This window comes from Fukomys damarensis, unplaced genomic scaffold (assembly GCF_012274545.1).
Source record: "Fukomys damarensis isolate Sample0158 unplaced genomic scaffold, DMR_v1.0_HiC HiC_scaffold_2, whole genome shotgun sequence".
In the NCBI taxonomy this organism is placed as follows: Eukaryota; Metazoa; Chordata; class Mammalia; order Rodentia; family Bathyergidae; genus Fukomys; species Fukomys damarensis.
Window position 1 is genome coordinate 11,602,856 of NW_022900914.1, and position 17,010 is coordinate 11,619,865.

The following is a 17,010-nucleotide window of genomic DNA, read 5'->3' on the forward strand; positions in this document are numbered from 1 at the left end:
CTCCTCCCCCTCCTCCTCCTTTTTCTTCTTGAGACAAGGTCTCACTTTACAGACCAGGCTGGCCTTCACCTTGAACTCCAAGCCATCCTCCTGCCTCAGCCCTCTGAGTACTAAGACCATAGGTGGGCACCACCACACCCGGCTCTTCCAGGCTATCAAGATCAACCGAGGACACCCAAAAGGTGCAGCAAGGTCAAGGATTTATTCAGAGAGAAAGTACACACTCCACAGGGTAGGAGGGGGCCCAGCAAGACAAGATTCACAGCTAGAGGGAGTTTGCTGCTGATGGTTTTAGGCATTAGGGTTTGGGGTAGGATTGAGGAATTTGTCTGAGGTTTTGCCTCTACCCATGAGACTTTGTGTTAGAACTGCATAGTCCAGACATGGTAATGAGGGCTGGAGCTGGCCACAGGTGATGTACAATACCGGGCACCCAGAGATTTAATTTTGTGTGAGGTGAGCTTCCTGCTTCCTCTTTCCCATTGTTTTTAGATCTGGGTGCCCTGACCTGGGTTAAAGTTTAACTCAAGAAGGTGGATCTCACCAAGAAGGGAGATTTAAAGGCTTCTCTCTCTGTGGGGTCTCTTAGCTACCTCCTGCCTCAGTCCCTTCTGGAGGAAACTGTCCCTTCCACAGCTCCTGCTCACAGGGGTTTTGTGGTCACAGGATGTTAGCCATGGCTGAATGGGCCAACGGGGACCAGACCAGCGCTTGGTCAGCCCGGTGCTTGTCTGCTGGAAGTGGATCCAGATAAGAAGTGGTGGATGGAGTAGAAGCAGCAGAAGCCAAAGTCCAAGGGTGCAGAGAGAGGCGCTGAGGCCAAGCTGCTTAAGGGGAGTTGCAAGGAGTGAGTGTCCGGCAGAAGTTGAAGTTAGCAGGAGTCTGTAGAGATGGGATGGGGCCAGGGAAGGCTGCTGGGCAGTAGAGGGCCAACACAGAGAAGTTAGTCCCACCAGTGTGGTTCTCCAGGTCCTGAGGTCAAGACTTTGCTAGAACCTCACCCTTGGACTCTGCAAGATTTCATCACCAATTTCTCCCCGCTCTCATTATCACCACTGCAAGGTCCTGCTCTTGTTTGCTTTATTTTGCTGTCATTCATTTGATTAGCATTTTTCCTTCCTTTTCTTTTCACCCTCCCCATCGTTCTATCCTCATTCTCTTCCCTCTCCACCCATTTCAGGATGTGTAATGTGCGCCTTTTTTATTCTGATGTGTTCTTGGAAAAGGCACGCTGCACTCACAGAGCTTCCGTCTCCATAAATAGGGTTTGTGTTTTACTGCTCAGTGTTTCTCATCCCATTCGCTCAGCATCGGGATTCTGAGGACAACCCAGGTCACTATGCGGAGATCAAATCTGTACTTTCTAACTGTTGTGTGGATCTCTGCTGGGCTGTCCTGCCCCATGGCAGCTGTGCACACTGGTGATGGACCCTGTGTGCTACCCCAGTGCCTTCAGGAGCAGCCTTGGGCCTGTCCCTTAGGGGGCCCTCTGGCAGTGTCATTACCAGGTGTGAGATGTGCCTGTAACTAATCTAACTGATGTCATGTGGCCCTTCCGAAGACTGCCTGGGACACACTCCCTGTAGGATTGTTTGAGGATTCTTGGACCTCCATTTCCTGACAAATACTTGGCATTCTCCAGCTTCTTAACTTTTAAAGTCAGATAGGAATCGAAGGATGTTTCATTACTCTATTCACATTTTTCTGGCTATGGAAAATCTGAGCACCTCTTCATTACCTGTGAGGGTCTTTCCAACCGTGCCCCTTCCCCCCACACATGTGTGTGCATGCCCTTGTATGTATCCAGTTGAGCCAGCCTGACCGTGCCTGACCCAATGCCAAGCACAGCACCTGGCCTATGGTGAAATGCCCAGAAAACATCTGTTGAGTAAAAGCCACCCCAAAGACCAAGCAAAATACATGAACTGGGATGCTTACAAATCCTTGAGTTAGCCTCAGAAGCTAGTCCCTGAGCATGGCGTGCTGGCCAGGTAAGAACAGGCAAACCCCGTAGCACACCCACACACAAATGCAACTTCACAGTGATACCGGGGTCTCAAACTTCCTGGGATTCCATTTGAAGTATCGCACCAAGGCCCTTGCTGTTGGGCCTTCCTCGTGCTCTGCAGAACCCTATCCTTCCCTCCAGCCTTGTCAGGTGCTGGCCCGTCTTGTAGCCTCAGCCTGACTCTGAAGGTCAGGGAGCCAAGGTCATTTTTGACTAAGATATTGTGCAGTTGGCCCTCTGTATCTGCAAACCCTGCATCTGTGATTCAACTGGCTGCCGATGGAAAATACTGGGAAAATTATGCCTGTACGGAGCATGTGCACAATTTTTCTTGTCATTATTTCCTAAACAATACAACAGCCATTTGCATAGCATTTACATTGTATTAGGTAGTACAGGGAATGCAGAGATGATTTCAAGTATATGTCTAAGTTATATGCAAATACTAAGAGATTTTATATAAGGATCCTGAGCATCTGTGAATTTTAATATCCCTGGGTAGGTCCTGGAACTACTTACCTTCAGATACCGAGGACGATTTCAGTTCAGCTGGACTCTTACACTAGCATGTCAACAATACTGTCTGTGCATAGCTCTGCCTGGGCCCTACCAGCCCCACACCTTGCTATAAGCCTCGAGGTCCCTTCTGATGGCCATAACATTGACCCTTATACACAGTGGTTGTTCACTGAGGATGCCTCGCCAGGTGGCAAAGGCTCTCGTGTTCCAGGGACAATGCTTACATTCTGGGGGCTATTGAGGGCTGCGGGACCAGCTGGCAGGGAGTGTCTGGGAGGGCAAGACTCTGGAAAGCCAGAGCTAGTACTGAAACTCTGTGCAGAGAGGCAGGTCCACACTTACTTGGCATAGGCTTTCTCCAGCAGGCAGGGCCAGAACTCTTGGTTGCCGTTGCAAGGCTTCACGAAGAGGCATTCCTCACCCACGACAGGCAAGCGGTCATCAATCACCACCTCCACCCACTGGCCACACTGCCAGAACTGGAAGAGAGACAAGCACATCTTAGCAGAGATGGGGCAAAGCGGAACATCTGCAGGCCTCTAACCTCAGCCAAAAGATCTCCACAGTTGCAACATGACCTCCATGACACAACAACAAACTAGATGTAGAACAAAATCCCTGCTCAGCCAAGGGACAAGCATGTCATCTCCACTGGCAGAGGGGGAACAAGAGTGAACCAAGGGAGATACTGACAGGGGGGAAAGACACCTGGGTTTGACTTTGCTACTACTTGCTTTGGCAAGTCCTTTGTGAACTCTGCAGGTAGTTTATGCATATGAAGGGAAGCAGAGGGAGCAGCCCCTGAATAGCAAGAAGAGCAGTGGGTTACAATGGGGAGGAGGGCCTGCCAGAGCTGTGGGCTTGAGGGAGTGCCAGGATTTAGCCAGGTGGGGAGGACACAGGGAAGGCATCCCAGATGGTGAGGACCACATGGGCAAGGGCCTGGAGGCAGAGTGATGTGCACGGCTCAGGGGGACTGAGCAGCGACAGCCTCACTCTGGCACGCCTACCCTCATGTCACACTGGCCTTACCACTACAGCAAAGCAATGAAACTGGCTGGCACTGCCACCACTAAGAGTGCAAATGAGCCAGATGTTCCTCTCCAAAACAGACTGTTTTCATCTTTAGCATTCAGCTCTAAATGGTTCACCTGGGGACACTGCCAAATGAGGAACATTCATTACAAAGGCCAGGCATTTGAGTTTCTTTGCTGGCATCCCCTGTGCTGCAGAAGCGGCAAGGCTGCTGGCTTCAGCCTGGGCCTCACTGAAGGTAAATTTCCACTAGGTGGGTTGTGCTAAAGCTGGGTGCATGTGACCTCTTGGCCGCATGGTCTTTTCCACAGCTGGATGTCCCAGACAGTGGGTGGTCATGGCCAGCTGAGGACATGTTTTCAGAGAAGAGATAGAGACTGACATGTCAGCAAAGATGAAGAAAAGGAGATATCTTCACAGCCATTTAGGAGCCAGAGCATTGCAGCTGTGGACTTCTGTCCCTGCTGCAGTGAGTAATAAGATGTGGGGTGGTGAGGCTGCAGCAGCAGGGAAACCAGAAGTGTTTGGGCAAAGCATCCAAGGTGTCCCTCAAGTGCTGGGTGCTTTTTAGAGCACTACCCAAGCTCACAGTGGTAAGAAGAGGTCTTCGGAGGTCAGCTGCTTCCGGGGAACTATGTGACTTTCTTTGCTAGCCAAAAGGACAGTGTGTGTCCCACCTGGGCTACTGGTTGTCATAACCACCTAAGTTGCTCCTACCAATGCTGGCAGCCCTGTGGGGATCCAGGCACAGCTCACTGGATTCTCTAGTTCAGTCTTCAGAGCAGTCCTTAGACCAGCAGCAGTGGTGGCAGCACCAGGGGGCCTGTCAGAAGACCTAGAGTGCATGTAGTTGGACTTCAGGAAGTGAACACAGGGTACAGGAGGAGGCCCAGAAGAAAACTTATCTGAGCAGGAGGCTGGTCTTCAGATATGAAGGCTCACTGCACCCCAGGCAAGAGTATTTCTTAAAAGATATACACCTATATCAAGAAATCTGTCCCAGAGATTTAGCTCAGTGGTCTGGCACATGCCTTGCAAGCGCAAGGATCCGAGTTCGATGCCTGGTGCCAAAAAATAAAAATAAAAAAAGAAATCAACCAATAACAAATGCTGGCTCTCTGCTGGGCTGCCCTGATCAGGGCTGTGGGGAGAAAGGAACCCTTCTCCACTGTTGGTGGGAGTGCGACTGATGCAACCATTGTGGAAATCAGTGTAGAGAGTCCTCAAAACACTAGGACCAGAGGTTCCATTTGACTCAGCCATCTCCCTTCTGGGCATCTTCCCAAAAGAATTAAAAGCATCAGTGAGGCACACCCCTGTTCATAGCAGCACAGCTTGCAATAGGTAAATCTTAGAAACAACCCAAATGACTGTCAACTGATGAATGGATAAAGATGTGGGTTAAAAAAAAAAAAACACAACACATAAAGCCATAAAGAAGGATAAACTTGAGACATTTACAGCTAAATGGATGCACCTTACTAAATAGAGACCACACTTTTAAGTGAAATAAATCGGACACACATGTACAAATATCACATTCTCTGGTGTGAGAAAGTGGAAGTGTAAATAAGGACCAAAATGTATAATAAATATTGTGAAATAGGAAGACAATGTTCACATGGGAAGAGGAACAAGGGAGGTGGGAGAGGGAAAGGAAGGTAGGGAAAAGAAAAAAAATGAGAAAAGAAGGATAGAATGGAAACAAATCTCGTGTAAATAAGAAGGAGAAGAGGGGTAGAAGGGAAGGCAGGGGAGTGGGAAAAATGTGAATCAAGATATATCACATACAGGTACAAATTCCATACAGTGAATATGACTACTGTGTGTTTCTAAGCTGCACCAATAAAATGAATGGGTTTTCAAAGGCACACATCTGGATACATTCTAGAGAAAACTGACGAACTCCAGAGAGAGAGAAGCTCTTAGAGACTTACAGTTTGAAAGTACACGCTGCACACAAAATCAAAACAGGAGATTAACAACAGAGTTTTCCTCTGCAACTTTGGAAGCTACAAGACAATGGGACAAGGGAAATTTTGAGGAAAAAGGAATGTGATCCAAGAATCCTACCGGTAGCCACAATGTCATTTGTGAGTGTAAATGAAAAACTTGCACGCAGTCTTGGAAAAGTAAAGGACTACATCTATCTACTGAAAGATAAATTCAAACAAGGAAGGCAGGAGGGGGAAGGGGAGAAGCAGTGGTAAGGAGTGAGTTTGGGCATTCTTTTGGTAAGAAATCTATCTGTGACAGTGAAAATGAGATCGATAACAACATAAGTAAAAATATGAGAGGGAATTGTAATAATAGGAAGCCGGCCCAAAAATGTATATTCTGAAAGGCTTTTAACATTAAAAAAGAATAACAGTCTTAATGCAGTTTCACAAAAGAAAAAAGAAGGGCCCAGGATTTAGCTCAGTGGTTCCACTACCTGCCTCACAAGCACAAAGTCCTGAGTTTGGTCCCCAGTACCACAAAAAGAAAGAAAAGAAAATTAGCCAAGAGAAAGTAAAAGAGAATTCATAAAAATCAAATTTAAATTTGTTATATAAAAAGAAATACCTTAAAGGAAAAGAATAGAGTGAATGATGAAAACCAAAAGTTGATTTGTTGAACAAAATCAATACAACAGATCAGTTGGATTAAGACAAGCTGGATTAAAAAAAAAAAAAAAAAAGAAAAATAAAAATATAGCACTGAGACCGAGAAAGTAGATTTAACCACAGATTTATACACATTAAATAAGTTTTCACAGAATCATTTGAGCTACTTCATAGCTTGGAAATATAGGAAAACAGTTGATTTTTTTTCCAGAATACTATAAATTTCAAAAGTTTTCATAGAAATAAGTGGCCCAAGCAAATTAATAGCTACTGAATACACTGAAGAGTTAAAGAAGCCTCATTTAAAAAGGAGGTATAACTATTATCTATTTTCCTTTATTTCCATCTTGTCTATATTACTTTCAGAGGGCAGCTAATCAATGATTAGCAAATTTCATTTAAATTATTTCAAATTAAAAAGTAGGCTATAATCAGTTTCCTTTAAAAAGCTAACTCAAATGTGATAAAAATAACAAGCTAGCAAGTAATTTTACATGTGATATAGGTACAAAAATTCTGATAAGATTTTTAGCAAATTAAATCTGACAGCATATCAAGAAAGTATATGACGAAAATCACAAGAAGGTGAGATTCTGACTCTTGTCACTGACTTAAAATTGTGAGGTTCTAATTAGTGTGATGAGGTAAAAGAGCAAGTAAGTTCCACAAATATCAAAAGGAGAGACACAATTACTGTTAGTTACAGATGTTGTGAGGTTACTAAAACAATGCAGATTCTACTAAAGGAAAAAAATGAGAACTAATAAAAGAATTTAGTAAGGTGGTGCAATGTATAACACACCACAGCTTTTTCTTCTTTTACAGTGACATATATCTAGAAATGAGAAAAAAAAAACCCTAAAAGCTTCACTCACATTGCTATAAAACTGAAAAATATCTGAGAATAAATTTACCAAGAAAGGTACACCATCAATACGAAAACATAAATGTAACATTTTATTGAAGCGCATAAAACTAATTCTGAATAAATAAAAAGATATACCATGTTTCTGGAAAGGAATAATTAAAACAATAAAAACGTAATTTTTCCAAATTAACACATAAATTGAATGCAGCTCCATTCAACATCACAGCAGCTTTTCTTTTTAATTAGACAAAATGATTTAAAAATTCCCATGGAGGAATAAATGCACAAGAATTATCAGGATGATTTGGAGAAACAGGTAATTAATAATGAAGGAAAACTCATCTACCCAGATATTGTGATGTCCTATAACACTCCTGCAATCAAAATACCATATCCTGGCACAGGGATAAATATAGAGGTGAATGATAGTTACAGGCTTCTGGATCAGTGACTCCTTTTCTTTTGCTAATTATTCCTATCACTTCTTATTTCAACGAAAACATTTTAACCCTCACCTTCCCTATGGGTGGTCAGGTCATAAGCCCAAGTCCCGATTTGGTCATAGGCAGGGTAACCAGCACATGAAGGTCACTCTCGCGGCAGGGCCGCAGGCCATGAGCACATTCAGGTCTCTCCGAGGGCCCCATATATAAGGAGCACCCACAGCTCACATACCCGAAAATGGAAAATCCCCGCATACTGGTGTGAAAAACTTTGCTCCATCAGGATCTTCTGCAGACACTGAGGGTTCTGGGTCAAGGAGCCCAGTGCTGCCAGGAACCAGCAGTCCCCTAGGAGGAGATAAAGTTCTGAGACACCAACTGGATGTCCCTGAAAGCCCCACTCCACAATCTCACAAGTCCCAGCCACCAGTGTCAGGACACTTCCTTCTGAATCCAGGTCCCAAGAAATACTTGGGATCAGAAGAGTTTGCAATTTTAATTTTTTTTTTAAGGTTTTAGAATATTTGCATATAAGTTACCTTGGGTGCCGGACCCAAGTCTAAATAGGAAATTCATCTGTCTCATATACACTTTATATGTATTACTAGAAGGACATTTTAAACAATATTTTTAGTGCACATAGGTTTTGACTGTGACATGCCATATGAAGTCAGGGGTGAAAGTTTTTACCTGTGGCATTGTGTTAGTGAGCAAAACGTTTCAAAGCAGGGCATGGTGGTGCACGCCTGTAATCCCAGCAGTTGGGAGGCTGAGGCAGGAGGATCTCTGTGAGTTTGAGAACAGCCTGGGCTACATAGTGAGTTCCAGGTCAGTCTCAACTACATAGTGAGACCCTGTCTCAAAAAACCAAACCAAGACAAAAAATATTCCGATTTTGGAGTATTAGGGGTTTGGGAGTTTTGATCTAGGATGCTCAACCTCTAAGGAAGTTTTGCTCGCTGAGAGAGAAGAACGGGGTAAAGGATTCTCTGGGGCCAGTTCCAGGCAAGACAGAGTGAAGGTGGTGGTGGTGGTAGTGGTGGGTGACAGTGCACTGAAGAGGGACGGGGAGCCCCAGGCTTTGGCAGAAAATGGAGGTCCAATTTGCTCTCTGGTTCTCTTTTTGCCAGAGGAGTCCAGAGCTAAAGTGACAGTGAGTTTTTTACACAGGTAGAAGTGGTACTCTGTACACTTACATAAACTGTATTGGTGTTTTCTTTGTTCCTCCCAACCCATGCAGGGTCCTCAGAAGACCACATGGGGGGGGTTTCTCCTCTGTGAGCTATGCGGTCTCGAGTTTTTCCTTAGATATCACTGTGAGCCCTTTTGAATATGCCTATCTCCCCGAGTCTGCCTTCTTCACCTAGTGCTACTTCACGTCAGGCACTGTGGTTGGCACAGAAGTCACAGAGACACCTCCAGAGAGGTCCTTTCTCCAACCAGGTGATATTCTAACAGGTGGACTCTAGCTGGCGGCCGAGTGGCACCTGTCAAGTTGGTCCAAGACTGTGATTGCCCAGGTGAAGCCCAGGTCCAGCAGCTGACAGAGCACATGCCAAGCTCTTACCTGCTTTTCCTTGTCGGATGTCAAATCTGCTTGCACCTTCCAGGATAAAGTGAGGTGGGCCCGATGATAAATCCTGAAGAGCGGAGGAGAAAACCTGTCAGCCTCTTTCACCCCTCCACGGTACCTACAACATCATTCACTTGATTTTTGAGGGGTAGAAGTTAATTCTTAACAGGTGCTTAAATTTTTAATTAGTAAAGCTCCCTTCATTCTTCAGGTTTTACTGCTCTTTGTAAAGCAAGCGTCAAAGGGGTGAATACGTAACTGATGAGACAGGCAATGGACGCATAAGCAAACTACATGAGGAAACAACGTAAGTAAGGACTCAGGTCTTTTGTCAAATAGTCCGTCCTTCTGGTCCCAATAAGCCAGTGTTTTATTAAGAGATTAGAAACAAAAATGAATAGGATACATTAGCTAGATGAGACTTTTCTAAACATAATAAAGTACTGCGGTTTCTCATAGGAAAGCTCTTCTGATGAAATGGTATCTCTCAGAAAGCCACGTCCAGCCATGTGCCTCGTAGGACACAACAGGCTCCCGGTCACTCAGATCTGCATCTGTCCTCTGGCTCACCCCAGACTGAGTGGAGGACTCCATCCTTCCCCAGTCTCCTACTCATCTGCTCCTGCCCACTACACAAAAGGGGGTCCCAAAGGATTCTACAGTGTGGGGGACATTGAGGGAGCTCCCAGTAGAGAAGACCCATGTGAGAGTTCCTGAGGTGGGGTCACCTGGCACTTTGGGGGCGCACCGGGCTGAAGGTCCAGCTCCTACCCGAGCGCTCACCAGCCCTCTGGGTTTGTCCCCTGCTAGGACCCCACAGGATTATCCTCAGCGACTTCTGTGCAGCTCTTTCAGATTTCCATGGTGTATGTTTGCGTAATTTGGTAAACACTCCTTTATCATTTTTTTTCATATTGACAAGTCCTCAGGCAGCAGGGCTGCACAGTGGGAAAAGATTCACTCTCTCAACAGCCATGAAAGCACAGAGTTCTGCACTTGTGGCTCCTGCCAGACCTTCACAAACAAGGTGTGTCCATCTGCAAGCAGCAGTGTAGGGGCCATCCTCTCACTCACAACTAAGCGAGTCCATCAGACACTAGGAGAGGCACACACCGGCTCTCCTGGGAGAGGGAAAGCCAGAGCAGGCTGAACCTGAGAATCTCCCCCAGCCCCAGCAAGCTAGAAGAATGTCCCATGGGGCTTTGGCAGTCTGCTTGGTTTTAAAATAACCCAGGGGTGCTTTAATAACAGCTAATAGTCCCCTCTTTTCTACGGGAAATAAGGAATCATGACTCTAAAAGTTGGCCTCCTGTTACGAGTGAGGCATTTATGATCTTTTACTCTCAGAAATTAGAGAAGACCCTGGAAACCGCATGTTTTTTGGAGCAAGAACAAAGGCAGTGATCCTCCTGACCTACCACTCAGCTCTTCTTCTGCTGTCCTGCTGGAGTCCCTGCTGTGACACACACGGGACAGCCTGTGGAGACCTGCTGTGGAACCCTTTCCCAGTCTTTCTCCTCTGACCTGGAGACCTGGAGCAGTTTCCTCTCCTTTGCTGAAGCTCAGTTCCTCATGGCTAAAATGGGAACCAAAGGTAAGGAGAGCTGGGAGGCTGCCATACGCAACCACTGCCCAGCACTCACTGCTGTATTCCAAATTATTCCCTGTAGGCTCCCAACAGCCCCGCAAAACAAGACAAGTCCTTCCATTCTGCAATGGAGAGAGGATGGGAAATACTTAGCACAGCATCTGACTGGATACAGGTTCGATAAATATTGATTCCCTCCTCCCGTAATCTGCAAAATTAAAAAGGCCACGCTCATGGATAGACCCACAGCCTTAGATGCATCCATTATTAAACAAGACAGAATAAAAACACAAATTAAGCTGTCAATTCATGGATTAAAAAGAAGAAGACAAAAGAGCCTCACAAAAGTAAGAGGAAGGAAGTCATAAAGAGAACAATTTGTGAATTATAAAACAAATGAGAAAAACAGCAAGATTAATAAAGAAAATAATGGTTCTACTTGGGGTGGGGATTAATGTAAGCCCACCGTTTGGCAAATACAGTAGAGAAACCCCAATAAAATTAGAAATAAGAATGGGCGTTAGAGGTATAAAAAATGTAAGGTTTTATGCTGAATGATCTTAAAATACTAATAATTTTCTGATGGAAATTAACATGGCTAAAAATAGCTCAAATTAGTAAATAACCTGGAAGATTAATCACCTTGGGCTAGTATTTTTATACTCCAAAGACTATTTCCCTAATAACCTGTAAAGATTTCTAGGTACAGTTCATGCAGTTTTCCTGCTGAGTTCTCCCAAACTTTCAGGGAATGGGCCATTTCGATGTCAGTTACAATTTCAGTGCTAAGAAAAGAAAGAAGAATCTTGCTGCTATTTAAGTAGCCAGCATAGCCTTGATGGCCAACACACACATGCGCACGCACACACACACGCACGCACACACACACACCAAGCTCCTCTTGACTGCTATCAAATAGATTTTCTGTAGGACTGCAGAACGCAAAGATGGTTTCACATTAGGACATCTCATATAAAATAGCACTTACATGAGCCAAAGGGGGAAAAATTTATGTCCTTTCAATAAATATTATGAAAGCATTTGATAGATACACATCAACTTTCTATGATTTACCTAAAATAATAGAAGTTACCATTCAAGAGCAAAAACTGTGCTAATTTGGAGCAGAATGATTATTTTAATGTGATGAAAATTAAACAACCACCATTTCAAACCTGGAATCAGTTGTTAGTATCACATTTACAGGGAAATACCGGAGTCTTTTGCAGCAGAGCTGGGGCACAGCACCTATGCCTCCTGTCCTCTACATGCCTGTTCCTTCCCCACTGTGAGCTTCGCTCAGAATGAGGGAAGGAAGGCATGGCTGTCAATGATGCCCAGAAGCACTGCAGTCAGCCTGGCTGACTCCCTGAGGGAGACACAGCCCCTAGAGAACTGTGGGTAACTGGCTGAGAGGTGGAAACGCTCTGCCCCGGCAGGTACCCTGGGCCTACCAGGGCAACGGTGAGGTCAGTGTGATAAGATCCTGGGGCTTCAGGCTGAACTCTACCGGATGGTGACTCAGCGTCACCTGGCAGCTTCAAGGACATAGAGATAGCGGGGCCCCTGCTCCCCACAGCTTTGAGTTGGGAGGCCATTTGGTCAGAGGTAGAGTTGGGGACTGATCCTCAGGGGATTCTGAGGCCCAGCTAGGACAAGCGAGGAGGTTCAGAGACCTTGAGCAACACGCTTCAGCCTGTACAGGAATCAGCTGTCTGCCCCAAGGAGCCCTCCCGGTCCGTCTGGCCACCTCAGCATCGAGTGTCTTCCCAGGTATAATGAATGTTCCCCGATGCTGTGTCATACAGAAGGAAGTGGTGATGAATAATGGTTTGTCAATCTAACCAGCTCAGGGTGCTTCCTAGTAAATATTATTTCTGGGCATGTCTGTGAGGGTGTTTGCAGATGAGATTAGCATTTGGATTGGTGGATTTAGTAAATCAGATGCCTTGCTCTGTGCAGGTAGGCAGACCCAATCCACTGAGGGCCTGAACAGCCAAAAGGAGGAGGAAGGGAGAATCTGTTCCTTCTCTGCTATCTGATTAACCTTAGACATCAGACTTCTGCCCTCCTCCAACTGGGAACCAGACCAGTGGCTCCCCTGGGTCTCAGGCCCCCAACTCACACCACCGGTTTTCCTGGGTCTCCAGGCTGCAGGCTATGTACGGTGGGACTCAGTCTCCACAACTGCCTCACAATACACCTCTCCTAATACGTGAATTAATACACTATCTACACACATATAAAATCAAATGTACATGCAATATTTAAAACATACTTGCAAAATATACATAACTCATGCTTGCCTAATACACAGTAAGTCCCCTTGAGAACATTCAAGTTTCCAATGAATCTTGCATGAGGAACATTCACAGATGTGGACAAATTGTGGAAGTAGCTCACAGGGCTACTGGACACTGTTGCAGTTTTGCTGCTGTGTGCTCACTGTATAGTGTGATAGTGTACAGTATCCATGTGTGTGTTTGGCTTTTTTATACACTACATTGTATATTTATGCCAAATGCGTATAAGACTCTCTTTGTTGGACTTAGGAAGGAATCTGATTTACGCATGATCCCCCAGAATGGAACTTGTTCTTAAATTGGGGATTTACTGTATATAAAATAAGCACATCAATATATAGCTATGAAATCAATGGGCTCTATAAGGTAGAAGGTACAATAGGACAAAGTATCAATGTATACACTGATAAATTATTGATAACAAATATATACATATATATGATATGATATATATTATTGGTTCTGTGTCTTTGGAGAAACTTGAATAATACAGAAGCCAGTGGCATTAGACAAACCAAGTAAGCTTAGTAAACTAGTTCCAGGTTGTGGGGTGATTTCTGTGATATTAAATGTGTCAGAAGCTCACAGAATGCAAGAGTCCCTGGGATCTTAGCAAACTGTGTCTCTGTGGTGGCACCAAACTGGCCTTCGTCCCCGCGTCATCTCTGCAGGTGCTATTCCTGCTGTGACAGATATGCATCTCCCAGCTTTCTCTCTGAAGGCTGCTCATGAGTATCCCACACAGTGTTCTGCTCTTGGATGAGGGAACCCTGGGCCTAATTAGCATCCTGCCATTCGGCTCTTCTGGACAATGGCCAGAGTTTAGGCTGAGACAGGTGGCAATGTCATTCTCTTTTCTATTTTTCCCAGAGAGCTTTGAAACTTTGGCATCGCAGTTCTTTGGCTCAGTGGCAACTGGCTGCTGGCATAGTCACTTCTGCTGCCTTCTGTTACCTATTACCCGATGGGATGTCTTCTCAACCTACCCTACACTCTTACCTCTACTTTCTCACCTTTTCCTTTTCCGAGGACCCCATTTCGGTGTGAGGAAAACCATTTCTGTGAGAGATCCCAACAGAAGCTGCTCTTGCTGCCTCGATGATAAGCACTGTTACCTGGCTAGGCAGTGCTTCCCTAGCCAGGCCACAGGCTGGACCCCTAATGGGGCTGCATGCGGAGCTCCAAGCACCCACCAGATGACATGCTTTGGGCACACTGCCCATTCTCCAGTTGAGAGATGAAAGATCTTTCGCTACAGAATAGGGACAAAGCTAAAATTCCAACCTCTCGGTCTGGTCTGACACAATGGGGACAGTTGTGAAGATCTGTCATCTCCTACAATTCTATGCTGTCCAGTATGGCACCCACAAGCCACCTATGGCTATGTAAATGAAATAAAACTACAACTTCAGTTCCTTGGTCACAACGCCCACATTTCAAGGGCTCGATAGCCGCATGGGATCAGTAGCTGTGTAATGAACAGTGAAAGAACTACCCAGATTTTCTGTGAGGAATTGGCTCAAACAATTGTATAGGCTGAGAAGTCCCACAGTCCACAGCCTGCAATCTGGAGACCCAAGAAAGTTAGTGGTGTGAGTCAGAGGCCTAAGAACTAAGGGAGCCAGTGGTGAACTTCCCAATTTGAGGGCAAGAAAGACTTCTGTTTCAGCTCAATCATTCAGACAGAGAAGGGGATCTTCCCTTCCTCCATTTTTCTGAGCTCATATATTTCATGAGGACAATTAGTATCACAGGATTGTGAGAGTGATTACACGAATACTTGAATATAACGTGTTTAGCATTACACCTAACACATGTGCACATTTGACAAATCGGATTTGTTACTCACAAAATAAAAATCTTCCTAAGGGATCCCTTGAGCACCAGATTTAGGTTACAGAAATAATACACACATAGCTCTTGTGTAAGTATAATGCTTGTTATTGTTTCTTGCCGAGACCAGGGATTCCAGAAGCACCAAGACGGATGAGTCCTTGAGTCTGCTCACTCTAAGGGCACAGGCTATTGCAGTACTTGACTAAGACGGTGGTGGAGAGGGTGTTAAACGAAGAGGCCCAGAAGGAAGCGGATTGTTAATTAGTATCTGTTTCAATTGTGAATCAGATTAATTATTAGAGGGAAAAGAGGACAAGAAGAGGAATGAAGAGGCAGGAAAAGGAAGAAAAGGAGAGAGGGAAGGAGGAGGGAACAGGGAGGAGGGCGGGAGGGAGGGAGAGGGAGAGACGGAGACGGAGAAGGGACATAAAGCAAAGTTTCTACCAAACTGAGATAAACACTCAAGGTACGATATCCACAGTGGTTTAGCAGTCTCCTGGAGTATGGAGTTTCCCCACTGTCTCGAAGAGGTCAGCATGTGGAGGTGGCCGCAGGAGCCTTGGTGCCCTCTCTGCCATTATACAGTTGAAGTTCAAGATGCACCCACCAGACCTCTGGACAGGCACTGAGCAAGCTACAGAGTAAGCCGCAACCTTCTAAAAGTAGCGATGGGACTCAGAATATGAGAAGAAAGGTATTCTGCATACTTCCTGCCAACGCTTTGGAGATAGTCATTCACTCATCCATCCACCCATCCTTCCTTCCTTCCATCCAAGTCCTAACAAATTTCCTACTAGGCTGTCAGGTCCATGCAGGGGAAAAATTATCCCCCCAACGTCTTCCTCTGACCCATATAACCCCTTGGGAGCATTTGCTAAAACTGGCTGAGAAGCTGAGCTGTCTGGATGAAGGAAATGCCGAAAGGCCAGGGGAACAGCCTAAGGCAGCTGCTGTAAGACAACCCTCTGTGGTCAATCACAGGAACCACAGCCACAGTTTAGTTAGTACCTAAGGGTGCTAGACTCTGTTCTCAGTATTGTACTCATTTACTCCTTAAAATAAGTAGATGAGGCACAGGTGCTATTTTTTAATCCCTATTATTTTCACCAAAAAAAAAATGGAAATAAGGGCAGAATATAAATGGAGACATCTACTTTTGAGAGACTGTGTCCTGTTTACCCACATGACGTAGCGGATTCTGTTGTTGCAGAAAATATAACTGGTGGTCAGAAAAAGCCCAGAATATAATGTATGCTTCTGATGCAGCCTTACAGGGACGATTAGTGGTACCTCAGTTCACGAATTTAATTCTTTCCATGATTCTGGTTGCAAACTAAATGGGATGAGAACCGAATCAAGCTCAGTGATGAGGTTCAGTATTGACTTTACGGGAATATTTTATTTGATTCTCGTCTCACTCTGTGTGTGACAGGATCATGGAAAGACTTAAGTTTGTGAACTGAGGTACCACTGCAGCGTGGTGTCAAGAATTCAGATCTTGAGCCAGACACCAAGGTTCAAATCTCAACTCTACCGCTGTCTAGGTGGGTGACTTGGGTAGGTCACTCTGCTCTCTGTGTCTGCTTCTCATCGCAAAAAGGGACTATTAGGACCTCAGCACAGAGTTACTACGAGAATTCAGTGAATCACAGCACCTGCAACCAGGCTAATGTTATGGTCAGCACGGTGGGTGTCGGCTCTTCCACCCGGGATTGAACCAGGCTGGTAGAGTCTCTCTTCCTAAGGTTCTTGGCAGTCACAGCTATAAGCTTTGGCCGTCAAGGACATCACTGTGTTGAAGAGGTGAGTAGCTGGCTTTTCCCTCTGCCGTGCTACATGGAAAATGGACCAACCCAAGGTTTCTCTACTGCACACGTAAACCAGCAACATGTGCAACTGGAGAGTCAATCATTCATTCATCCAAATCCCAGCAAAGTCCTTATGAAGCTGTCGAGTCCAAGTCCACGCAACGTGTGGGGCCTGGAGTCTTAGTTTAACATCCAGGGCCTTTCCCCCCACTAAATGTGTCATCTTAGGCGAGTCTCATTACCAGTCCGAGCCTCATTTTGTTTTTTTCTATTAAATTAGAAAACAAAGGACATAAGAGAAGACATCCAGAAAGCTCTGGGAAAGTCCTTGCAAAGTAAGCATCGGTAATTGTGTGAAGTGGCAAATAGAAATATGATATTTTAAAAGAGGTGCTAGAATGAAAAATCACATGGGAAAATTCA

The 17,010-nt window shown here is 45.2% G+C and overlaps 1 protein-coding gene across 2 annotated transcripts in view; it reads right to left on the reverse strand.

The window, feature by feature from the left end:
- The window catches only part of Capn13 (calpain 13), a 77,712-nt gene that overhangs the window by 37,329 nt on the left and 23,373 nt on the right, over positions 1-17,010 (reverse strand). For both annotated transcript variants that reach the window (XM_010604668.2, XM_010604669.2), the window contains exons 4-6: positions 9,047-9,119; positions 7,712-7,827; positions 2,870-3,006 (exon numbers count right to left, since the gene is read on the reverse strand). In XM_010604668.2, the coding sequence (XP_010602970.1) occupies positions 2,870-3,006; positions 7,712-7,827; positions 9,047-9,119 (326 nt within the window). The remainder of the gene's footprint in view (positions 1-2,869; positions 3,007-7,711; positions 7,828-9,046; positions 9,120-17,010) is intronic.